General features: G+C 59.5%; 1 protein-coding gene across 1 annotated transcript; it reads left to right on the forward strand.

Annotated features, from left to right (window-relative positions):
* The first annotated feature begins 1,081 nt into the window (after positions 1-1,081).
* LOC144728159 (uncharacterized) lies at positions 1,082-26,218 on the forward strand. Its single transcript, XM_078607492.1, has 11 exons — positions 1,082-1,451; positions 2,748-2,826; positions 13,252-13,418; positions 13,981-14,098; positions 14,360-14,507; positions 14,872-14,889; positions 15,798-15,919; positions 16,991-17,059; positions 21,114-21,235; positions 22,167-24,149; positions 24,977-26,218. The coding sequence occupies exons 1-11, from the start codon at positions 1,431-1,433 to the stop codon at positions 25,160-25,162; spliced, it is 3,033 nt and encodes a 1,010-aa protein (XP_078463618.1). The 5' UTR covers positions 1,082-1,430; the 3' UTR covers positions 25,163-26,218.
* The last annotated feature ends 494 nt before the right edge of the window (positions 26,219-26,712 follow it).

Below are 26,712 nucleotides of genomic sequence, written 5' to 3' on the forward strand. Positions count from 1 at the left end.
GCTCTCTGTTTCAAAGAACAAATTTGACCTAAGGTCTATACTCATTTACCAGCTTCATATTCCCTATTGCCGTACATATACTGGAGGAAGGGCCTTTGCTATTGAAGCCCCCAGGGTCTGGAATGCTGTTGCCAATAAATTCAAACTTGAGTCACTACCTATGAGATCCTCACTCAAAACTGCTCTAGAGGAGTTGTACACCCCTAGCTATCAGTGCTATTCAGTGGCCTAAAATAAAAATTTTCGCTCCGGATGATCGCTACAAAGTATGACCTGTGTTTTGATTTAGTGTGCTGATCTTAAAGGTGCATGAAAAATTATAATACTCCGATTGATGCTCCTGCTGTTGTGGAGTGACTCATGAAGCCAGCTATGGCTGCAGGGTTTTGGTAGTACATGTTGTTTATGCCATTTATTGTGAAAATTCCGTCACAGTTCCTATGATCACTGTTTCATTGCTTTCATGGCTTTATTTTAGTGATTTCGAAAAGTATATTGGTTTAGCCATGTTTGTTTGTTGTAGTACAGAGTTAGACTGATGGCCTTAATCTAAGTTGTCTTGTGGTTGTTGTTGGTTGTTTGACTTGCATCCCACTGGGATTTTTGCACACAGCGTTGGTGTACGGTGATTTTTATCTGCAATGTTTTGCTGTCTTTTCTTGGATTTCTGTTTGCACTTAGTCACATATTCACTTTAAGATGTTTTTTGTTCATGTTTTTTGTTTGCTGCGGTTGCACCCGATTCAAGAGCCGAATGGCTCACAGGGCTATACCAAATAAATGAACTTGAACTTTACCGAAAGGACCAAAGCGTATGGATCCCTGCAGTCACAAAAACTTCGAATTTACCTGAACACACTTTTGAGGTAAGTGCTGTTAGTGTGGCGATATTTACACATCGCACCAGGTACTGTACTCGTTTTCGACTTAGCAGAGGGTCGGGACCGGCGCAGATCATCGTCACCGGCGCTGGCCCTGAGCAGGAATCGAACTCGCGTGGCCGGGTCCGTGGCGCGTGGCGCTAACCGCTGCGCCACCGCTCCCCCCCCGGTGGATGAGTCATGGGGTGACGCGCCCCACGTGACGCGCGACTGCCAATCAGGCGGCGCAAGGCGCGGCGCTGAGGAACTTCCGGTATCAACTCCGTGTCTGTCCCCCCACCTCTGTCTGTCTACAGTGTCTCTGTCTCTGCGCGTGTCTCTGTCCCCCCACCTCTGTCTGTCTACAGTGTCTCTGTCTCTGCGTGTGTCTCCCTCTCCCCGTGTCTCTGTCTGCGTGTGTCTCCCTCTCCCCGTGTCTCTGTCTCTGCGTGTGTCTCCCTCTTCCCGTGTCTCGCTCTCCCCGTGTCTCTGTCTCTGCGTGTGTCTCCCCGTGTCTCCCTCTCCCCGTGTCTCCCCGTGTCCCTGCGAGCTGGGACATGAGCGTTGTCGATGCGTGGAACTGAACCCAAGGTAAGGAACACGGACCAGAGACACGGAGGGAGAGACACGGGGGGAAGCAGAGACACAGAGGGAGAGACACGGGGGGAGAGACACAGAGCCGCGGATATGGACACGGGGAGTGAAAGAGACGCGGCGAGACACAGACACTGAGACATGGGCACAGGAAGAGACGGAGAGAGGGATACGCGAGTCGGCACACCGAACAGCAGACATTTAGAGACGCCGCGATACAGACGACACGACGTCGTCGTGTACAAGGAGACAGACACGGACAGAGACACGGACAGAGACACGGGCATTGGCACGGGCAGCGTGGGGAGACATCGGGGAGCGTTCAGGGGGCGTGGAGGTGAGTGGGGGGTGTACAGTGCTTGTACAGTGTGCGTTATGTACAGGGCCTGAACGGTGAAAGTACAGTGCGCATACAGTGCGCGCCCCTGCGTGTACGCTACAGTGCGTGCACAGTGCGTGTGTGTACAATGCGTGTACAGTACGTGTGTGTACAGTGCGTGTATAGTGCGTGCGTGTACGGTGCGTGTGTACAGTGCGTGTGTGTACGGTACGTGTACAGTGCGTGTGCTTGTAGGGAGCGGGGCAGTGCGATCCGGGTTCGACTCCCGCTCACGGCCACTAACGCCGGTGGCGATGACCTGAACAGGTCCCTGGACCCTCACTGGGCTCTCAGCGAGTTCCGATGCGGCGCGTCGTCAAGCAGTCGGCAGCGGGGGGTGGTCGGGCGTGCTCCTGGCCACAGCGCCCCCTCCTCGTAGGCCCTCGCTCACAGCACCGGCCCCGGCAGGCTGCGTGGGCTGCACGGGGGTCTCTGTGTGTGGGTCTGTGTGTGGTGTCTGTGTATGGTGTGTGTGTGTCTCTGTGTGTGAGTGTCTGTGTGTCTCTGTCTCTGTGTGTGAGTGTCTGTGTGTCTCTGTGTGTGTATCTCTGTGTGTGGTGTCTCTGTGTGTGTGTCTCTGTGTGTGGTGTGAGCGGGGCGGAGGGAGTGGCCGTGTCGAATCCTCCATTGTCGCACTTCTTGTTTCTCACGAATGCCGACTCGCGCAGCCTCCAGCAGGGCACGTCGTCGTCCCCCGTGTCTCCCCGTGCCCCCGTGTCTCCGTGTTGTCTCCGTGTTGTCCCCGTGTCCTCTAGGACGCCGCGTGTCTCCCCGTGCCCGCGTGTCAACACGTTGTCTCGGGAGCTGCGTGTTCCGGTGTCTCCCTGTCCCCGTATTGTCTCAGTATTGTCTCGGCATTGTCTCATCTCTCTGTCCCCGTGTCTCCTTGTCCGCGTGTCCCCGTGTTGTCTCAGGAGCCGCGTGTCTCCATGCCCACACTCAGCAGCTCTGCTCCCCCCTCGCGCGCCTCCGTGCCGCTGAGCTACATCACAGGTGAGGGCACCTGGTGCGGTGTGTAGTAAACATCGCCACTGGGGAGATAAAGGCGGCCGGGCGTGGTGCTGGCCACCCACCCACTCGCTAACAGCACTTGCCACCAACAGTCTGTTCAAGGCGTCGCTCCTCTGCCGTGAGCGATGCTCACAACAACGAGCGGAGCTCAGCGGCTAAAACACAGCGAGTTGGCACAGTGGGGAGCACAGCTGGTGCATCTGCAAGCCATCTCAGAATCAGGAGATGTATTTATGCTGCAGGAATATGATGGCCTATACCGTGCATCTCTTTTTCACAGATGACCAGTAGGGGCAGGTCAGAAATTCACAACAACAAATCATACAAAAACACGCAAAGAGTTCAAAGCATAAAAAAGGGAAACAAATCACTTCATAAAATTGTAGAGGTGTAATTGTGTATGGGCGCGGATGGCTAACAAACACAAGGGGCGTGGTTAGGGCCGTACACAGAGGAGGTGCTCACACCGACGTCCGCACCTGCATCCCCCACGGGCCCCTCCCGGGGGCCGAGTACTATAAAAGGTGGTGAGCCGGAGTGCTCGAGGTCGGAGTATCAGCTTTAACCAGCGAAGACCGAAGACCAGCTAGCATAGGCCCCGGAGCTCCCCTGGCTCGCTGTCCTTGTCAGGGCCGACCAGGGCAAGCCGGTGGCGTGGCCCCGAGAGCCCAGACTCAGGGTGCCGGGATCCCAGCTTGACCAGGGCTGGGATAGGTAGCCTCCCTTAGCTCCGTAGTGGAGGACTTGGGCTTAGGTTAGCGGGGTTAGATGTCGTGTCTCCCTGTTAGTTGAGTAAAGGGGACGTTAACCCCTTAAGTACTGTGTGTACCCGCTACTGTACACAAGTTGGTGTCAATAAATAAGTGTGCCTCCGATCCCGTCGTCAAGCCTCCTGAATACTACTACATTTGGTGTCAGAAGTAAAACGTTCAACGATGGACACACGAGGGACGACACGTACCAGGGAGTCGGAGATGGAGGACACCGCGGCCGAATCGCCACCAGAGATGGCCGAGGTCGGATCGGAGCAGCCGGGGCCGAGTACACCCGCGCTGCTACGACAGGAAGGGGGGGGATGCGTCGGCCGAGGGACTTCGGCTGGCTCACTCCCGCCTGGCGGAGCTGCTCTACGCTGCGGCCGCCGCGTTGGAAGAGATCACGCGGCTGGGGGCTGGAGGGGCTGCGCGGGACGACGACAGCAGCCGACGCGCGGCGACATTTCCCGCCACCCCGACGCGGCTCGCGGTTAAATTTCCCGCCATCACTACAGTGCGAGCAGAGGGCGGGGCCGGCCCGCGTCAGGTGACTGCTGAGGGCCAAGCACGAGCCGTGACATCATCAACACCGGCCAGCGCGTCAACAACAGAGCGACCGGCGATGCCATGCTCGCAGCCCGCCCACACTGTAACGTCTGCTGGGAACGACGGAGCGCGATCCGCAGCCACGGACGCCGCGTTACAGCAGCGACTGCCGCCTCTCAAAGAATTCGTGGGCGCGGACGGAGACTGGGGCGGCTTCAAAAGGCGGTTCATCGCTCATCAAGAGATGGCGAACTGGACGGACGCCGAAGCACTACGCGCGCTGCCGGCGATGCTGGACAACGACGCCCTGGCTACTCTCACCTCGGCGCCTAAGGAAAAGCGCGCCACGCTGCACTTGGCGCTGCAGCTGCTGTCAGCTGTCTATGGCCCGCCTTCGGACTGCAGGCAGCTGTTCCACGATCGCCATCGGGGCGCCAACGAATCGCCCCTGGCCTTCCGGACGGCTCTCCTGGCCCTGGCGAAGGCAGCTTTCCCGCGGATGGACGAGGAGGGAGTGGACGCTATGGTGGCTGAAAAGCTGCTGCTACTCGCGGATGAGCTGGACGTCGCCGTCTTGGCTCAAGACGACGCAGAGATGTCGTCCTTGCTGGTCGCGCGCCACATCCACGGGGGCTTGCGGTCCCTGCGTCGCAAGGCCGCCAAGGGGGTGGCCGGCCATGCCATGGCGGCCACCACCCTCCCATCGGAGGAGGTCTGCGGAGTGGAGCGGCGGGGGGAATGGAGATCGGCGGCACGACAGGCTCGGAATGGACCGAGCCGCCAGGAGCAGCCCAGGCCATCTCGGGCGCTCACACGCTGCTACAACTGTGGCCTTCAAGGCTACGTTGCTTCAGGGTGCCGGGCTCCCCGCCAGCGCGGGGCGACACCTCGTCAGGACGCCGCGCCGTCTCCACCCAAGCTCCAGCAGAGAAATACGGCGAGTCGTGGCACCTCACACGTTTGGCCCATGCACACATCCGACACACACTCACGCGCTCAACCGAACAGGGCTCGAAAATCGACGGCCGTTGCGCCCGATTGTTCTGAAATGCGGCGAGCACTCCAACCGGGTCAGTGGTCGGAGCTCGCCCATCGTGTCGTTGCAGCGTCGGTGGGATCGTCGGTTGTGGTCGGTCATATTGATGGGGTAGAGGTGCGGATTTTAATTGACACAGGAGCGTCGGCGACCATTATATCTGATTTGATCTATAACATTCTTCCCGTTCAAAGTCGTCCCTTGCTCCCCGTTGACGTGCCATGCTATGCTGCTAACGGGGGCTCGCTAGGCATCATTGGCCAAATCCGCGCCAAAATTTGCATTGGAGACATTAAATTATCCGGCCCTGTTTTGGTTTCCTCCTCACTGGCGGTTCCGTGCCTGTTGGGGACGGATTTCTTGGCCAAAATGCCCATTCGTATCTTGATTGACCAGGGGTGCATCGAGCTCCCATCGGGTCGGCGCGTATCGTTTTTGTCTTCCCCCGCCACGGGGCGTCGGGCGTTTGCAACCGTGCAGGCGCTCGTGGCAAAAACTGTGCGCGTACCCCCGGGGGCTCAGATGCTCGTCCCTCTTAGGTTGCGTCGGCCGTTTGCTGAGGGGGTTGCGGATCGGGGGGTCTTGTTGGGACCATCTCGGGCCCGGGTCAATGGCCCCGATTTGCTAGCGGCTCAGACCATGGTGAAAGGGGATGGGGACCCCTTCATTGCAGTCCTTAATGTAGGATCGCGAACGGCCGTGGTTCCTCAAGGAATCGTGCTTGCACACGCAACGCCGGCACCCTATGAGGAACCACTCGTGGGTCAGGTAACCGCCGATCCTCCGTCGCGACCGCATTCGGACTGTGATGACGGATGGCTGGATGCACTTTGCGCGGGATCAGTGGACCTGTCCGACTCGCAGCGTGCGCAGCTGCGAGTTCTCCTGAAAGAATTTGCCTACGTTTTTAGTCAACACAAATTTGATATTGGTTGTACTAAATTGCTGCGACACCATATTGACACGGGTGACAGCGCGCCAATCCGCCAAAATCCCTTTCGGCTGAGTCCCGCCGAAAAGGATCATGTCAAATCGGCCGTTGATGACATGCTAGCCGCCGATATCATTTCCCCTTCCAACAGCCCGTGGGGCGCGCCGATCGTTTTGGTGAAAAAACACGACGGCTCACTGCGGTTTTGTGTCGACTTTCGGCGATTGAACAAAATTTCTGTGGCAGATGCGTACCCGCTTCTTCGAATGGATGAGTCGCTCGATGCCTTGGCGGGGGCGTGATTCTTTTCCACCCTCGATTTACTTTCTGGATTCTGGCAGCTTCCTCTGGATGACGAATCAAAACCTAAGACTGCTTTTCGTACACCGCAAGGTCTCTTCCAATTTAACCGCTTGCCGATGGGCTTACATTCTGCGCCGGCAACTTTTCAGCGGTTAATGGAACTGGTCTTGGCAGGCTTGCAATGGGATTCGTGTTTAATTTACTTGGACGATGTCATCGTCTTTAGCAAATCCTTCGAGGAACACCTCCAGAGGTTGCGTGCTGTTTTTCTCAAAATGCGGGCTGCCAATTTAAAATTTAAACCGCAGAAGTGCCATTTGCTCCGCGAATCGGTGCGGTATTTGGGTCACATTGTTGGGCGCTCGGGGATATCCACTGATCCCGCCAAAACGGAATGCGTCAGCTCCTGGCCGACTCCCACCTCGGTGGGAGAGGTCAGGAGTTTCATTGGGTTCGTGTCGTACTACCGACGGTTTGTGGCTGACTTCGCTACGATCGCGAAACCATTGCATGCCTTGACGTCCAAGGGAGTCAGGTTTCATTGGGGGCCGGAGGAGGAGGCTGCTTTTCGCGCCCTCCGGAATGCCCTGGTGGGGGCTCCGCCGTTGAATTACCCCGATTTCTCACAACCCTTCTTGCTCGATACAGACGCAAGTAACACGGGCATTGGGGGCGTGCTGTCCCAGCTCATTGGGGGCGTAGAGCATGTGGTGGCTTATGGTAGTCGGGTACTGTCTCCAGCGGAACAATGGTACTGCGTTACCCGTCGGGAATTATTGGCAATTGTTTATTTCATTCAGCAGTACCGCCCGTATCTGTACGGTCGGCGTTTCACCGTCCGTACAGATCATGCGGCTCTACAGTACGCCCTGCGGGTTCAACAACCATCGGGCCAGTTGTCTCGATGGTTGGAGGTTCTCCAGGACTACGACTTTGTCACCACATATCGTAAGGGCGTCCGCCACACGAACGCTGACGCCCTGTCGCGGTTGCCACCCACTTCGGAGTGCGCTTGCCTCTTGGGTTCGGGGCGTTGTAGGCCCCCGAACGTCACCATCGATTCGGTCCTCGTGGCCGCCGCCGATGCGCCTTCGGCTTCGGGTCCTATCGAGCAAGAAGGGAGGGATTCGTTGCTGGGGTTGTCGGTCGCGGAGTGGGGACGCCTCCAAATGGAGGACACCTCCCTCCTCGCTCTGCGCCGTCGCACCGGGGGGGTTGGTCAGGGGGTGGCGAACGTTGACTCGTGGGGGTTGTTCCAGGGTCTTTTAATGCACTGGGACGGAAAATCCCGCCGCCAACGGCTCGTGGTGCCTGCAGCATTAAGGGGTAAGGTAGTATGGGCTGCTCATGAGCGGCTCCTGCACTTGGGGGTTCACAAGACCTTTGCCACGCTCCAGCTCGATTTCTTCTGGCCGGGCATGGCAAAGGACGTGGGGGATCTCCTGGGGTCGTGCACGCAATGCGCGCAGCGGAAGCCACCAGCAAGGGGGTCCAACCCTCCGCTGCAGTCCATAAAGGTTTCCCGGGTTAACGAGCTCGTTGCTCTAGATATTCTCGGGCCATTTCCCGCTACACCCAGGGGAAATAGGTATTTGTTGACAGGGGTCGAATACTTGACGAGATGGCCTATGGCCTGGCCCCTGGCCAACCAGTCGACAGCAGCCATCGCGGAGGCCTTTGTCCAGGGCTATGTCCTCGACAAAGGTGCTCCGGAACGGCTGCTGACTGACCAGGGTAATAATTTTTCGGGGAAACTCCTCCGCGAGGTGTGCGACCTCTTGGGTACGGAGAAAATTCGGACCTCCCCGTATCACCCACAAACTGATGGGATGGTGGAACGGCTGCATCGGACCATCACGTCCATGCTGTCCCAGCAGGTATCGGAATCCCAGACAGATTGGGACCTTCGCATTGCCGGTGTGTTGCAAGCCTACAGGATGGCTCCCCATGCGGCCACCGGATTTTCCCCTTTCTTTTTAATGTATGGCCGCGAGGCTAACCCCCCTGTGACGACCCAGCTGAAGCTCTCGGCGCCTTAGGCGAAGTCTACATTGTCCGAACACGTTCAATTTAACATCGGCAAATTATCTGAGGCGCGGGAAGCGGCCGTGCAAAATTCTGAACTCCGCCAGAAGGCGAACGAGAGGCTTCGGCTGGGGCGGGTACATGTGTTGAAATGGAAACCAGGGGACAGGGCATGGTTGCACTGTCCCCAGGTGCCGCTGGCGACCTCGTCAAAGTTGGTACGGCCGTGGCGGGGGCCCGTGGAGGTCGTACAGGTCTTGCGGCCGCAATGTGTACGCGTCAAATGGGGGAGGCGTCGGTGGTACGTGCACCCCTCAAGGTTGAAACCGTTCATTGCGCCGCCCCGTGGTTCGCACACACACACGCATGGCCAAACGTGTGAGGGGTCTGCCGACTCCCCGACGTCGCTGCTCTCGCCTAACCTGACATCAACTGTTCCATCTCCAGCTGCAACTGGAGTGACGGGTCCACGACCGCCAACCCCCCCCGGGGGGGTCGGGGGTCACTCGGCAGCGAAACCAGACTCTCTCGCACCCGGACCGTCAACAACCGCCACTGAGCATGCCGGGACGGGCCCTTGTGACGGGCCCGCCGCGAGGACGCGCGCCAAAACGCGCAGACTATTGTGAGGTCGGCCGTTGGGGGGCCTTTGCGGACGAGGGGGGGAGGCGTCCGGAGAGCGTGTATATATGTTGGGTTTGCGGAATGGGGTATTTATTCGGGGGGGTGCGCCGGGTTATTTTTTTTCTTTCTCTTTCTTCTTCTACCTGTTTCCTGTTGTTGTTGTTGTTATGGTTGTCATTGTTCTTGTTAAAATTACGCGAGGCACACACGGTTTTGGGGAGGGATGCACCTTTATTCTGATTTTGTTGCAGCCGGGGACGGCTGCGAGCTGTACAGGGGGGGGTGATGTAGAGGTGTAATTGTGTATGGGCGCGGATGGCTAACAAACACAAGGGGCGTGGTTAGGGCCGTACACAGAGGAGGTGCTCACACCGACGTCCAGGCTCCGCCTCTCCAATACACCGGCCCGTGTGAGTGGTGCAGAGGCAGCGCCCACCCTGTCCTTGCTCGCATTACACTACCCCCCCCCCCTGATGAAAAAGCCAGCCGACCTCGGCTGCAACAGAACAACAATAATGCGAGCAACACATGACACACCGGCATAAGAAGACAACGGAGAGAAGAACAATAACAATTAATGAAAGGGAAGGGATTTCGAACGCTTGCGAGTCGCCGGGCCGTCCTGCACGGGGGTGCCCCCCCGTGCGGACCGTGGCCGTGACGGGGTTTTAGGAGCGGCGGGACTGGAACCGCCCGCCGCTGTTGGAGGCCCGTCACTCCCAGCATCCCGTTCCCCAAAGAGGCCCGTCATCGAGCCCTCCCGCAACTGCGCCCGAGGTGGGGTTGTAGGGGCAGCGGGGTCAAGGCATCGAGGGAGTCATCCATATGCGGCAGGGGGTACGCATCCGCAACCAACACTTTATTTAACCTGCCCAAATCGACACAAAACCGCAATTTCCCATCCTTTTTCTTCACAAGTACCACTGGTGCGCCCCACGGACTGTTGGACGGGGAAATAATGTCAGCGGCTAGCATATCCTCCACCGCGCCCCGTATATGATCCCGCTCCGACGGACTCAACCAATGCGGGTTCATCCGAATCGGAGCGGCATCCCCCGTATCAATATGGTGGGAGAGCAGAGAAGTGCGTCCCAAATCTAAATCGTCCGAACTAAAAACGTCGGAATACTTTCCCAACAGCGTGTGAAGCGCGGACCGTTGGTCGCCAGTTAAGGACACATTCTCCCGGCACAATTCTGCAATCCAGCGATCGTCCTGTGCCGTCGAGACCCCCCCTATGAGGCCCCGGGGGCCCCCATCGCTATGGGCCGTGAAAGCAGTCGTAGCATGAGCTAAAACCGTTCCAGCCGGCACACTAACATTATCCGCGGTCCCATTCAACACTTGTAAAAACGGGGGTTGACCCGGCCGAACAATCGTCTGCGCCCCGACCAGCGTCAAACCCCCCGCTATAGCATTGGACGGCAACAACAACACACCTTCCGCCCCCTCGATTCCCGGCACCGGTTTCCGATAACGCAGCGGAATAAGCATTTGCGACCCAGGTGGAACATCAACCGATACGTCGGAGAGCGCCTGCACCTGGCGGTCAGGAACGGACTGGCCCCAGGGTGATGGCAAGAAGGCAATTTGGCGGCCCCCCGGTAATTGGATACAATTCTGATCCATCCTAATCTGAATGGGCATTTTCGCCAGGAAATCCTTTCCCAACAAGCAGGGCACAGCGAGGGACCTAGAGATCAACACCGTTCCAGAAACCAAAACCCCCCCAACCGCAATGCTGGCGTCCACTTGACCCACAATGCCCATACTTCCCCCATTCGCCGCTATGCACGAGTCGTAAACCGGTCGCACCCGCTCTGGAGGAATGGACAGGAGGTGAAATATAACATCCGAGATAATGGTCGCGGACGCACCCGAGTCCCCACCAAAATACGCACGTCCACCCCTTGGATGGAACCCGGCACAGTGGACGACCCGGTAGCGGCCGCAACCACCCTCCGTGCCAATTTACGCCACTGCGTCAGCGAGCGACGCGGCCCTTCCAGCGTTCCCCCGCCAGTAACATTAACCGAACCCCGCGGTGAAAGTGATGCATGAGATGACAGGCCTTGCCGGGTGTCTGATGCGTACCGACTTGCCTGTCGTGGTTGTTCTTGACGCGTCACCTCCTTGGCAGGGGCCTCCTGCTGGAGCGGCGGGCGAGGGCGAGCCCAACATTCCCTGGCAAAATGGCCCCAACGGCCACAGCGGAAGCACAACAGGTCGGGCCGCCGTCCGGCGCCCCCCCTGTCCTGGCGATCTCGCAACGGTGGCCCCGGCCCCAACTCCGCACCCCTGCGAGTAGGCGGCTGGGTCGCGGCTGCCGTCAACTCCGCAGGCCCCCTCTCGTCCGGCACGTACACGGCCTTGGACGGGTCCCATCCCGCGGCACCTCCCTCGATCTTGGGGCTCCCCATCCAGGCTGTTACCTGCTTCCAACGGCGCAGGTTGAATTGCGCGTCCAGGCACTTAGCCGCTATCCGGGAGGTCAGTTGTTCGTGGCCGCACACAGGCATGGGGATGCCCAAATCCCTGGACAGCTCCAACATTTTTCCTAAAATCAAAGGCTCTAGCAAGTCAGGCTCCGTGTCCGGGTATGCGGCCATAGCCAATTCCAAGACGGCACCCTGGTAAGCCACGGGAGATTCCTCCGGAGCCCGTTGCCATTGAATAAACCTGCGATGGGCATCGTCGGGGGGCTCATAAGCTTCCGCCATCTCTTCAAATACAGCCTTCAGCGTAGTCTTTCTCGCGGCTTTAATGGAATGGAAAAACTTGACCGATTCGTCATCTAGAAGCGTCGGCAGGACTTCTAGAGCCTCCGCATCCGTCCATTTCGCCGAGCGGACTGCCGCCTCAAAGCGGCAGGCAAACGCACTCCAGTCGCCGCCAATAGAGAATTCCTTGAGCGTTGTCAGCCGATGGCTGCGGGACCCCGAATCGCCGTACTCCGCCGACGGTGTTTGACGCGGTGGCGACACGACAGCGTCCTCCCGCATAGCCAAGATGGCGGCCTCCCGCGGTGACAAGATGGCGGCTTCCCGCGGTGACAAGATGGCGGCTTCCCGCGGTGACAAGATGGCGGGTTCCCACGCTTCGTCCGCGGCCCCGCCCAAGATGGTGGCGTCTTGCCGCGTGGCGGAGAGGGCGGGAAGCGTCGTGTGGGCCCCAATGGCGGACGGCTCCCCGCTCAGGCGATCCGGCCTCGCCGCCGTCGTCACCAGGGCGCACAGTTGTGTCAGCGTGGCCCGCAGCAACTCTAGTTGAGTCGTCACGTGCCGCCAGCATTCCTCGGCGCCTGTCGAAGCAGACGGCCCCGCCGTACCGACAATTTCTTGCACCCCCGGCGTGTCGGCCGTCCGCACTTCGCCCACTCCTTCCATCGTTGGGAATGCCGCTTCAATTGGAAGCTCGTCTTCGTCGTCCGAGGATGGTGCAGGTACGTTCTTCGTCTTAAGATGCTTAGACATCTTGGTTCACTTCTGACACCAGTGTAATAAAGGACTCCTTCACACGTTGTCGCTCTCCGTTGGTCCTTTATTGGGTTCTTTTCCTTTCACCTGCTGGTCCTCGCTCCGACCCTCGCCGTGCGCCCCGCGCACGCTCCGTGTGGCTCTCTCTCTCTCCGTACGCCGTTACTTCCGGCCCCTCCGTGTGCTCTTCCTGACCCGCTCGGGTCACACCACCCTTCGGGTCCCCCACATCCGCTCCGGCTCCCTCTCTCCCGTGCGCACCCGCACGCTCGTGGCAATGGCGCCACTTCTCCCTTCACCGCCAGCGTGGCTCCCCTCTGTCGTTCACTCTCTTCTCCCCCAGCTCCTCCTCCGTCTCTCCCTTATATCCCCTCTCTCACGTGACCCAAACTCCACCTTCTCATCCTGCCCCTGTCTCCGCCCCCACTCACCCCGACGACCAGGCTCCGCCTCTCCAATACACCGGCCCGTGTGAGTGGTGCGGAGGCAGCGTCCACCCTGTCCTTGCTCGCATTACACCTTTATTAGAATCATAATATTTATTTATGGGAGGCTCAGAAAGCTACAATACAACAACAATTGTTGTGTGTGCGTGCGTCACCACCGAACCTCGTGTGTGCCATGCCAGCCTCCATAGTCCAAACAGCACTTGCCCCGCCAGTCTGTCTGAGGTTCCGCGGGGACCGCTGTCTCCACTGTGTGCGCGTGCAGCATGGAGCGACGGGGGTGGGGGTCCCGAGGAGCCCCCCGAGCGCCTGGCCTGGCGCCAGCAGATGGAGCGGCGACTTCGCGTGCTAGAGGAGCTCCTGGAGACGGAGCGCGACTTCCTGTGCGACCTGCGCGTCTTTCGCAAGCGCGTGTTCATGCCGCTGCAGCAGGTGAGGCTGGCCGGCCGCAGCCACAGCGGCACTAGCGGTAGCAGTATCAGCAGCAGCAACGTTATCAGCAGCAGTAACGTTATCAGCAGCAGTAACGTTATCAGGAGCAGTACATTTATCAGCAGCAGTAACATCAGCAGCAACAGCAGCTGCAGTAAGATTATCAGCAGCAGTGGTAGCGTCGTTATCAGCCATAGTAGTAGCATCTTCATTATCAGCAGTAGTACCATTATCAGCAGCGTCCGCAGTGTGTGACTCTAGGTCTCCGTGTTAGCACACTGCACGGCAAACCTGACGACACAAGTTCCATCCCCGCTCTCGGGCAACATCCGTGACGAATATCTGGACTGGTCCTGAGCCCTTCCTCTAGGTCTACTCAACCTTAAATGAGTAACTGGTGTGGTGTGTATACAACATAAGCACTGGGAGACAAAAGCAGCCAGGCGTGGTGCTAGCCACCTAACCCCTCGTGCACCGTGCCAGCCTTCATGGGTGTTGTTCGCTAACAGCACTTGCCCCAACAGTTTGCTAAGGCTACATGGGGATCTTTGTCTTGGCACAGCTGGGCTGTGCCAGCGCCCTCAACGGAGACCTGGACAGTGTGATCGCGCTCTCGTCGCGCCTCTTCTCCGAGCTGCGCCATCTCGTCATCACCAACGACACGCCCTCGCAGATCGTCGGTGAGCGGTCGCCGTGGGCGGGCCGCCCAGTGGTGGAGTATCATCGCAGTAGTGGGGATGGTAGTGGTGGTGATGGTGGTGGTTGTGGTGGTGATGGTAGTGATCAGGATATAGTGGTGATGGTAGCTGTTGTGGTTGATGAAAAGGATGGTTGATGGTAGTTGTCGTGGTTGTGGTTAGTGCTGGAAACACCCAAAGTTAACTCTATGACAAAGACATTGACGATGATGACGATGCCGCTGTGGATGGCGGCGTGTGCAGGGAGCGTGTTTTTGGGCGTACGCGACGAGGTGGAGGGCGTGTACAAGTCGTACTGCGCGCACCACGAGCAGGGCCTGGCCGAGATGGAGATGTGGTCGCACGACCCCCACTCCTGCGACTGCCTGCAGGCCAGCATCACCGCACTCCGGTGTGTCTCCGCGTGTCGCCGTCTCCATGTGTCTCCGTGTGTCTCCGTCTCCATGTGTCTGCATGTCGCCGTCTGTCTCCGTCTGTCTCCATGTGTCTCCGTCTGTCTGTCTCTGTGTGTCCCCGTCTCCATGTGTCTGCATGTCCCTGTCTCCGTCTGTCTCTGCATGTCGCCGTCTCCGTCTGTCTCTGTCTGTCTCTGTGTGTCCCCATCTCCGCGTGTCTGCATGTCCCCGTCTCCGTGTGTCTGCGTGTCCCTGTGTGTTTCCGTGTGTCTGCGTGTCCCCATGTCCCTGTGTCCTTTCTTGGCTGATCTGTGATTATAAATGCCCTCCCCTCTCCCTGTCTCTTTGTTGTTTCCACAGGGAGATTTACACTCACGTGTGAGTAATGTGTACACACACTCGCTCACACGCTCACACAAATGCACAAATGCACATCCATGCACAGACGTGCACACAGATTGACACATACACACGTGCTTACACATGCACGATTGGTGATAATGGTGTCATTGTGGTAGTGGTGTTAGTGGTGATGGTGGTGGTGCTGGTGGTGGGGAGCCATGGTGTAATGGTTAGCATGCTGCGGTATGAACCCAGTGACCTGAGTTCGATCCCCCCTCACGGCCAACACCAGTGACAATTATCTGAACTGGTCCTGGGCCTCTCCTAGGTTGACTCAGCCTGAAATTAGTACCTGTGTGTAAACATCACCAGTTGGGAACAAAGGGTGTGGTGTTGGCCACCGACCCCCTCGTGTGCCGTGCTGGCCTTCATAGGTGCTCGCGAACAGCACTTGCCCCTCCAGTCTGTTAAGGCTACACAGGGGACCTTTAAAAGTCTTGTTTTTCCAGTGCCGGTGGTGGCGAGGGTTGGGCTGAGGGTTGTGGTGGCGAGGGTTGTGCTGAGGGTTGTGGCGAGGGTTGTGCTGAGGGTTGTGGTGGTGGTGGCGAGGGTTGTGCTGAGGGTTGTGGTGGTGGTGGCGAGGGTTGTGGTGAGGGTTGTGGTGGCGAGGGTTGTGGTGAGGGTTGTGGTGGTGGTGAGGGTTGTGGTGAGGGTTGTGGTGGTGGTGGCGAGGGTTGTGGTGGCGAGGGTTGTGGTGAGGGTTGTGGCGAGGGTGGACGTGGGTCTGATGAGACAGACGAGACTTGGGCAAGTTGCTCCTGGCAGTCGTCTGTCTCTTGTGTCACGTGTCTCCGTGTCCCCGTCTTCCCGTGTCCCCCTATCCTCGTGTCCCTGTGCCTTTGCTTGCCCTCCCCGTGTCTCCGTGTCCCCATGTGCCCGTGCAGGGGTAAGCGTCGCTTGGTGGACGTTCCGTCGTTCCTGATCCTCCCGGTGCAGCGCGTGACGCGCTACCCGCTCCTGCTCACCGAGCTGGCGCGTCACACCCCCCTCTCGCATCCCGACTGCGGTGCGTACTCCCCACGGACCCCCAGGAACCCCCAGAGGCCCCGAGAGATCCCTAGAGATACACAGAGATACACAGAGATACATAGAAACACATAGCGATACAGAGATTCCCACAAGTATCCAGAAACCCAGAGGCACACAGATACACCTCGACTCACTTGAGACACACATATAAAACTAGACACCCTAGAGACACACAGATATACCTCGACTCCCTAGAGAGACACAGATATACCTAGACTCCCTAGAGACACACACAGATATACCTGGACTCCCTAGAGAGACACACACACTTAGCCCCAAAAGACGCCCCTTAGTCCCCTCTCGAGCCCCCAGTAAGGGGGAGTCTCGATGGCTGCCATGCCTTAATAGGCGCTTGCTAACAACACTTTCCTCAATAGTTCACGATGTTTGGGAGATCTTTGCATCTTTGCGTGAGCTATAGCACGGCGGTTATCACACTTGCCGATGAACCCAGCGACTTGAGTTTGATTCCCACTCGCAGCCAACATCGGTGATGAAATATCTGAAAATGTCCTGAGCTTCCCCTAGGTCGACTCAGCCTTATGTGTATGTTGAACTTCTTTCGCACTGTACGTAGCCAACTGTACTAATCGGAGGTATGGGGGAAGGACAACAAACTAAACACAAAAAGCAGTTCTAAAGAAATTATTTCAATTTAGATTGAAAGGTGCATAGCTTCAGTGGCTTCCTAATATCGGAAGAAAAAGCGTTCCAGACGGCCGCAGAAGCGCATCTGAAAGCGTGCGATGCAGTGACCATCTTTGTTTGATGGCGAGCCAAAAGCCGCTGCAATGATGACCGGATTAAAAGAGTACCTGGTGCAGTGTTAACATAGCAATGGGGAGACAAAGGTGGCTGGGCGTTTTGTTTTCCACCCACCCCCTCGTGTTCTGTTCTAGCCTTAATAGGTGCTACACACTAACAGCACTTTCCCCAACAGTCCCTAAAGCCTACACAAGACATGGTTGAGTTGTGTGTTTGAATGTGTCGGTGTGAATGTGTCGGTGTGAATGTGTCGGTGTGAATGTGTTTGTGTGCGCGCATGCAGAGCCATTGGCGAGGGCTGTTGCCAGCTTGCGGGAAGCCAACATGGCCATTAATAACGCTCAGCGCTTAGGTACCCGCAGTGTTCACCCCGCTCACCCACTCAACCCACGCACCCACTCACCCACGCATCCACTCACCCACTCACACCACTCACCCACTAACCCCACGCACCCACTTACCCCATGCACCCACTCACCCCACGCACCCACTCACCCCATGCACCCACTCACCCCACGCACCCACTCACCCCACGCACCCAATCATCCCACGCACCCACGCACACCACTCACCCCATGCACCCACTCACCCCACGCACCCACTCACCCCATGCACCCACTCACCCCACACACCCACTCACGCCATGCACCCACTCACACTATGCACCGCACTCCCCCCACTCACCCCGCTCACCCACTCACCCCACGCACCCACTCACACCACTCACCCCATGCACCCACTCACCCCACGCACCCACTCACCCCATGCACCCACTCACCCCACGCACCCACTCACCCACTCACACCACTCACCCCATGCACTCACTCACCCCACGCACCCACTCCCCCCACGCACCCACTCACCCCACGCACCCACTCACCCCACGCACCCACTCACCCCATGCACCCACTCACACTATGCACCGCACTCCCCCCACTCACCCCGCTCACCCACTCACACCACTCACCCCATGCACCCACTCACCCCACGCACCCACTCACCCACTCACCCCATGCACCCACTCACCCCACGCACCCACTCACCCACTCACACCACTCACCCCATGCACTCACTCACCCCACGCACCCACTCACCCACTCACCCCACGCACCCAATCACCCCACGCACCCACGCACACCACTCATCCCATGCACCCACTCACCCCACGCACCCACTCACCCCACGCACCCACTCACCCACTCACCCCACGCACCCAATCACCCCACGCACCCACGCACACCACTCACACCACTCACCCCACACACCCACTCACCCCACGCACCCACTCACCCCACGCACCCACTCACCCCACGCACCCACTCACCCCATGCACCCACTCACCCCACGCACCCACTCACCCCATGCACCCACTCACACTATGCACTGCACTCCCCCCACTCACGCCGCTCACCCCACGCACCCACTCACCCCGCTCACCCCACTCACCCCACCCACACACTCACCTCACCCACTCACCCCACGCACCCACTCACCCACTCACTCAACGCACCCAATCACCCCACGCACCCACGCACACCACTCACCCCATGCACCCACTCACCCCACGCACCCACTCACCCCATGCACACACTCACCCCATGCACCCACTCACACTATGCACCGCACTCCCCCCACTCACCCCGCTCACCCACTCACCCCACGCACCCACTCACACCACTCACCCTATGCACCCACTCACCCCACGCACCCACTCACCCACTCACCCACTCACCCTATGCACCCACTCACCCACGCACCCACTCACCCACGCACCCACTCACACCACTCACCCACTCACCCCACGCACCCACTCACCCACTCACCCCACGCACCCAATCACCCCACGCACCCAATCACCCCACGCACCCACGCACACCACTCACCCCACGCACCCACTCACCCCATGCACCCACTCACCCCACGCACCCACTCACACTATGCACCGCACTCCCCCCACTCACCCCGCTCACCCCACTCATCCCACTCACCCCACGCACCCCACCCACACACTCGCCTCACCGACTCATCCCACGCACCCACTCACCCCACTCACCCCACGCACCCACGCACCCACTTATCCCACTCACCACCCCTCCCCCCACGCACACCACGCACCCACGCACCCACTCACACCACTCACCCACTCACCCACTCACCCACTCACCCCACGCACCCAATCACCCCACGCACCCACGCACACCACTCACCCCACGCACCCACTCACCCCATGCACCCACTCACCCCACGCACCCACTCACACTATGCACCGCACTCCCCCCACTCACCCCGCTCACCCCACTCATCCCACTCACCCCACGCACCCCACCCACACACTCACCTCACCGACTCATCCCACGCACCCACTCACACCACTCACCCCACTCACCCCACGCACCCACTCACCCCACGCACCCACTTATCCCACTCACCACCCCTCCCCCCACGCACACCACTCACCCCACGCATCCACTGACCCCACTAACCCCACGCACCCACTCACCCCACTCACCCCACGCACCCAATCACCCACTCACCCCACGCACCCACGCACACCACTCACACCACTCACCCCATGCACCCACTCACCCCACGCACCCACTCACCCCATGCACCCACTCACCCCATGCACCCACTCACCCCATGCACCCACTCACCCCACGCACCCACTCACCCCACGCACCCACTCACCCCATGCACCCACTCACCCCACGCACCCACGCACCCACTCACACCACTCACCCCATGCACCCACTCACCCCACGCACCCACTCACCCACTCACCCCATGCACCCACTCACCCCACGCACCCACTCACCCCACGCACCCACTCACCCCATGCACCCACTCACACCACTCACCCCATGCACCCACTCACCCCACGCACCCACTCACCCCCACGCACCCACGCACACCACTCACCCCATGCACCCACTCACCCACGCACCCACTCACCCACGCACCCACTCACACCACTCACCCACTCACCCCACGCACCCACTCACCCACTCACCCCACGCACCCAATCACCCCACGCACCCACGCACACCACTCACCCCACGCACCCACTCACCCCATGCACCCACTCACCCCACGCACCCACTCACACTATGCACCGCACTCCCCCCACTCACCCCGCTCACCCCACTCATCCCACTCACCCACTCACCCCACGCACCCACTTATCCCACTCACCACCCCTCCCCCCACGCACACCACTCACCCACGCACCCACTCACACCACTCACCCACTCACCCACTCACCCCACGCACCCAATCACCCCACGCACCCACGCACACCACTCACCCCACGCACCCACTCACCCCATGCACCCACTCACCCCACGCACCCACTCACACTATGCACCGCACTCCCCCCACTCACCCCGCTCACCCCACTCATCCCACTCACCCCACGCACCCCACCCACACACTCACCTCACCGACTCATCCCACGCACCCACTCACACCACTCACCCCACTCACCCCACGCACCCACTCACCCCCACGCACCCACTTATCCCACTCACCACCCCTCCCCCCACGCACACCACTCACCCCACGCATCCACTGACCCCACTAACCCCACGCACCCACTCACCCCACTCACCCCACGCACCCAATCACCCACTCACCCCACGCACCCACGCACACCACTCACACCACTCACCCCATGCACCCACTCACCCCACGCACCCACTCACCCCACGCACCCACTCACCCCATGCACCCACTCACCCCATGCACCCACTCACCCCACGCACCCACTCACCCCACGCACCCACTCACCCCATGCACCCACTCACCCCACGCACCCACGCACCCACTCACACCACTCACCCCATGCACCCACTCACCCCACGCACCCACTCACCCACTCACCCCATGCACCCACTCACCCCACGCACCCACTCACCCCACGCACCCACTCACCCCATGCACCCACTCACACCACTCACCCCATGCACCCACTCACCCCACGCACCCACTCACCCCACGCACCCACTCACCCCATGCACCCACTCACCCCACGCACCCACTCACCCCATGCACCCACTCACACTATGCACCGCACTCCCCCCACTCACCCCGCTCACCCCGCTAACCCCACTCACCCCACGCACCCCACCCACACACTCACCTCACCCACTCATCCCACGCACCCACTCACACCACTCACCCCATGCACCCACTCACACCACTCACCCCACGCATCCCACGCACCCACTGACCCCACGCACCCACTTATCCCACTCACCACCCCTCCCCCCACGCACACCACTCACCCCACGCATCCACTGACCCCACTAACCCCACGCACCCACTCACCCCACTCACCCACTCACCCCACTCACCCCACCTCCCCCCACGTACCCACTAATCCCACTCGCCACCCCTCCCCTCCCCAGTGGTGAGGAGGGTGCCCCCCCCTCCCGCCCCCCTGTCGGTGCTGGCTGAGCGACTGTTCCGGCGTGGAGTCTCCTCCCTCGCCAAAACCACGGCACAGATCCGGCAGCTCGCGGGGCTCACGGTGAGGCGGCGTGCACAGGGAGTGCTCGTCTTGTGTGTGTGTGTGTACACGTGTGTGTGTGTAACCGTGTGTGTGTGTGGGAGAATGTGTGTGTACCCATGTGTGTGTGTGTGGGGAGCAGTAGTGTAGCGGTTAGCACGCTGCGCTACGAACCGGGCGACCTGGGTTTGATTCCCGCTCACAGCCAACACCAGTGAGGATTATTTGAACCAGTTCTGGGCCTCCCCTAGGTAGACTCGGTCTCAAATGAGTACCTGGTGTAGTGTGTAAACATCGCCACTAGGGAGGCAAAGGCGGCCGGGCGTGGTGCTGGCCACCCACCCCCTGGAATGCGTGCTGGCCTTCATAGGTGCTCGCTAACAGCACTTGTCCCAACAGTCTGTTCAGACTATACGGGGGGATCTTTGTGTGTTTTTGTTTGTGTGTACCCGCATGTATGTGTGTGTGTACGTGTGTGTGGGGGGGAATGTGTGCGTGTATCCATGTGTGTGTGTACCCGTGCGTGTGCCCAGTAGGCCTTCATAGGTGCTCGTTAACAGCACTTGCCCCAACAGTCTGTTACAAGATATGGGGGGGATCTTTGTCTTTGTACCCAGTGGGGAGTGGTGGCGCAGTGGTTAGCGCGCTGCGCCACGAACCCGGCGACCCAAGTTGGATTCCTGCTCACGACCAACACCAGCGATGATTATTTGAACCGGTCCTGGGCCTCTTATAGGGCAACTGAGCCTCAAATGAGTACCTGGTGCAGTGTGTAAACATCGGCATTGGGAAGACAAAGACAGCCGGGCATGGTGCTTGCCACCCACCCCCTTGTGTGCCGTCATAGGTGCTCGCTAACAGCATCTGCCCCAACAGTCTGTTTCGGCTATACGGGGGATCTGTATGTGCATGTAACACGTGTGTGCGGTGTATTCATTTTGCTGCCTGTCAGTCTCGCGATGACGATGGTGGCGAGGACCTGGCGAAGCGTTTCCGTGTCTTGCACATTGACGTTAAGACGTCTGCAGCAACCGCCGCCACCTCCCCTGCTGCCATCACCGCCACCACCTCCACTGTCATCGACAACGAAAACAGCAACAACAACAATAACAACAACCACACCCGCCAGGAGAAGGCGGAGGTGGCGGTGGCAGCCGTTGGCGTGAGCGGCGAGCGTCTCGTTGCTTCTCAGCCGGAGGGGGAGGCAGTCGGTCGTCACGGTAATCGCGCCATGTGCCGCGTCCCCCCGCGCCGCCACTCGGACGCGGAGGGGGAGGCAGCGCCTCGGTCTCCGTGGCGACGGCACGAGGAGCGGTCCCACACGGATGGGGAGATGGACGACGACGACGACGGCGGCGGCGGCAGCACCCGCAGGACACGTGCAGGCTTGGGCCTGGCCAAGTGCGCCGGTGACGCCAAACGCAGGGCGAGGTCGCGGCCTCCGGGCCCAAAACAGGAGTCGAAATCAAAACAGGAAGAGGAAGTGAATCCAAAACAGGAACAGGAACCGAAACAGGAACTGAAGCTGAAACCAAAACAGGAAGGGAAACCCACGACCGAGCGGAGATTGAAACCGCAGAAAAACCGCGCAGAGAATCCGGGGGCCGAGGTGGAGGAGCGAGTGGCACGGTGGCACCTCGCCGGCTCGGAGGAGGCCACAGATTCGGACCGCACGGACTCTGTCCGCACTGGGTCCGACTCGGGGTTCGACTCCCTGTCACGCTCGCGCAACCTCCCCCGCCCTCCCGCCCGGGGCCTCCACCCCCTGCACCCTCCCCTCCCCTTACCTCCCCCTGCCTCCCCCGAGGCCCCCGAGGCTTCGTCAGGCCGAGCCCCGCGGAGAGCCCGGACCGACGGGGATCATCGGGGGTCGCCGCCACGGGGCCCCCCCCGTTTCTCCGACGAGCGGCGAGACGCCCCGCCTCCACTGCGCCGCCCCAAGTCCAGCCACGACCTCCTGGGCTCCGGATACGACTACAACGACGACTACGGTCGCCCGCGCTCCGACTGCCCGGCGCTCCGCCGCGACCGCCGCCCCCGGTGTCCCCCTCTTCACGGCGACCCCGCGGGGCCCCCGCCCCGGGCCCCCGACTACGGCACGCTGCGGCCCCTCCACCACGCGGCACCCGCCCCGGTGTTCGTGCACCACACGACCGACCGGGTGCTGGGGCGGCAGCACCGCCACCGCTCGCCGCGAGGCCTCGACGTGGTCGACTGCGGCATCCGCCTTCCTCCTCCTCCCGCTGTCCACCGCCCTCCTCCCGCTGTCCACCACCGCTCTCCTCCCGCTGTCCACCACCGCCCTCCTCCCGGTGCCCACCACCGCTCTCCTCCCATTGTCCATCACCGCTCTCCTCCTCCTACCGCCGTCCACCCAGACCGCGGTCGACAGCCCCCTTACCGAGACAGCACAGTCGAGCGGGGGTGCCGTGGGGACGGTTACCATGGAGACGGTTACCATGGAAACGGTTACCGCGGAGACTGTTACTCTGAAAATGAGTACCATAGAGATGGGTACCATAGAGAAGGGCGTCGTGGAGATGGTTACCGTGGGGATGGAATTTATGGAGATGGTTACCGCAGTCAGGGAAACTATGAAGACGGTTACAGCAGCCTTGGAACCTATGGAGATGGTTACCGCGGTGACAGAACCTTTGGGGATGGTTGCTGTGGTGACAGAATTGATGCAGACAGTTACCGTGGAGCTGGTTACCATGGTGATCGCGGAGATGGGCGCCGCAGAGATGGGCGCCGCGGAGACGGACGCTGGGGAGACGGTTACCATGGAGACGGACGCCGTGGAAACGGTTACCCTGGAGACGGATGCGGCTCCCCTTCCAGTGCAGACGGGGCCCCCAATTCCAGGCGGCGCCGTGAGCACGAGAAGCAGGCGACAGGCGGTGCTGATGGAAGGGAACTCGTCGTCAGTGAATATGTGAGTAACCGTGTGCTGGTGTCGGTGCATGCCCCCAAGCAGCTTCTGTTAGGCCGGATAGAGGAGGCTAAACGGGCACGGCACAGACTAGAGAAGAGATGGGCTGACGCGGTACAGGAGAATGTGGAGCTGAATGGACTTGCCGATGACTGGTACCAGCGGTGTCAAGATTGGCCTATGTGGAGGAGGCTCGTGGAGGACGCTGCTGGGCAGTTGGAGGCAGTCGCCCTCCAGCAACAACGGAGGGCGGAGGAGCGAGTTTGCGCAGTATGGAGCACAGCTGGTGCATATTTGCCAGTCGTCTCAGTCAGTCAATCCATGGCACCTGGGTCTGTCCCGTGACCTGTCAGCGAGCCTTCGACATTTCACATGGTAGCCTGAGCGTGCACCTATCCTGGCACCAGGGCTGTTGCGACGTCACCACCACTTAGTGGCGGCGAATGTTGGCTATTGTTGCGGGTGTTGCGCGTGTGTGGTTGTGAGTGGCTATGCGCGTCTGATGGTGTCACTTGTCTCGTACCCTCTGATGGTGTCACGTGTCCCCGTACCCTCTGCCCTCCGTGCTGTCCTGGCAAGGCCGCACAGCTCGGTGAGTATTGCTGCCGTGTGACCCCGTGTGACCCCATGTGTGCGAACTTCCTGTAGGACTGCCTCAACTTACTGTGCCCTGCTGTGTGTACCAACTTACTGTGCGATTCCCTCGTGTATGACCCCGTGCATCTCATTTTGATCACTCATATCCCCGTGTCGCACCTGTGTCTCAGTTTTAACAGGCCGTTTTTCCTCGTCTCACTTGTGTCTCACCCCCGTGTCCCCGTGTGTCTCAGTTCTACCAGGCCGTGTTCTCCTTCTCGGCGCTGCTCCCCAACCAGCTGAGCGTGCGTGCGCGTGAGCGCGTGCGCGTGCTCTCCTTCCACGACGAGGCCGGAAACTCTGCGTGGTGGCTGGCGGAGGGGCCGGCCGGCCAGGGCTACCTCCCCGCGGCATACCTCCGCGCGTCCCACTACACGTAGACAACACGGACAACACAACACGTAGCCACCACAGCGCAACACGTAGACAACACTTCGTCCCACTGCACGTAGACAAACGGTGTCCCACTGCACGTAGACAACATGGCGTCCCACTGCACGTACACGCCGCAGCGCATGTGGACACAGCGCCGCACGTGGACACGGCATACAAAGACAACACAGCGCACACAGATTCTCCATGCGCACGGCATACATGGACACGCATGCGGCAACACAAATGCAAGCATAGACAAAGATTCCCTCCAATGGCGTGCACAGGCTGTTGGGGCGAGTGCTGTTAGCGAGCATCTGCGAAGGCTGGCACCGTGCACGAGGGGCCGGCGTGGCTGTGACCACTCCTCCGGTGGCCTTATTCTCCCGGTGCTGATGTCCTCATCCATCGCACCAGGTACTCGGTTGAGGCTGAATCAAGCTGGGGGGCGGAGGCCTTCTCTCGCTTAATTGGCACTCTCCACTGACCAGGAATCAAACTGAGGTCGTCAGGTTCATAATGTCGTGTGACTATAATGCAGATGAGCGCGTGAATGCGTCCTTGTTTGTGTGTGTACCCCTGTTTACGTGTCTACCCCTGTGCATGTGTGTTTATACTTGTGTGTGTTTATACCTGTGTGTGTACCCCTGTGCATGTGTGTGTGTGTTATACCTGTGTGTGTGTGTGTGTTTATACCTGTGGGTGTGTACCCCTGTGCATGTGTGTGTGTTTATACCTGTGTGTGTGTTTATACCTGAATATGCATTTAGAAGCTAGTGTACCATTGCGTGTGGTACCATATGTGGGTCATGTAACAGGGTCTAACATGCTACTGGGTCTTAACGTGCCACGGGTCTTAACGTGCAAATGGGTCTAACGTGGCACTTGCTCACGGGGTAGAGACTGTGGGTCTGACTTTCCACGCAGGATACAAACTGTGGGTCTCACGTGCCTTGGGGTTGAACGTGCTGAGGCGGGCACGGACTCGTGCCGATGGGTGCTCTGTACAGTTTATATTTTCCATGCGCTGTATTTGCATTAAACTGCGAGGATTTTGCCTCTAATGGCCTCCTGTGTGGAGTTAAACCAGACATGACGGTCGCGATCATTACACCGCTGACGGAGTCGTGGATACTGCCACCGCCGCCATCTCCACCACCACATTGCCAATGCGTTAGACCCTCCAACTTCTGCCCTGACAGCCTCCCACCATCTGCTCTTAGACATCCATAGAACCTACAGACTCACATAGGAACATATAGGGTAGCACAGTCATAGACACACAGAGGGCCAGAGATTCGCACCACCCGGCTTTAGGTCTTCTCTTCCCTTTGGTCACTGGTCTGGTAGAGACCACTCCAATGCCTGCCTTGACAACCACCCTGCCTGATCACACCGACACCGCTCACCCACCACTTTCCCTTCCCAACCTACAAGTTGCTTGCACTATTTGAGCTGATTGTAATCCCTGGCGAAACGTTAACTCAGATTGTAAATGTTGCGGGGTTTGCTGTACAATTGGCGCGTTTTGTTCCCGTGACCAATTTTGCTAATTGGT

Source organism: Lampetra planeri, chromosome 27 (genome assembly GCF_965212315.1).
Source record: "Lampetra planeri chromosome 27, kcLamPlan1.2.h2, whole genome shotgun sequence".
In the NCBI taxonomy this organism is placed as follows: Eukaryota; Metazoa; Chordata; class Hyperoartia; order Petromyzontiformes; family Petromyzontidae; genus Lampetra; species Lampetra planeri.

Excerpts from the sequence above, each read along its gene's own strand:
- LOC144728159 (XM_078607492.1), top strand. The coding sequence starts at position 1,431 with ATGCGTGGAACTGAACCCAAG. Across the intron at positions 2,827-13,251 it reads GCCGCTGAGCTACATCACAG|CATGGAGCGACGGGGGTGGG; the intron begins GTGAGGGCACCT and ends GTGCGCGTGCAG. Across the intron at positions 21,236-22,166 it reads GGCAGCTCGCGGGGCTCACG|TCTCGCGATGACGATGGTGG; the intron begins GTGAGGCGGCGT and ends GCTGCCTGTCAG.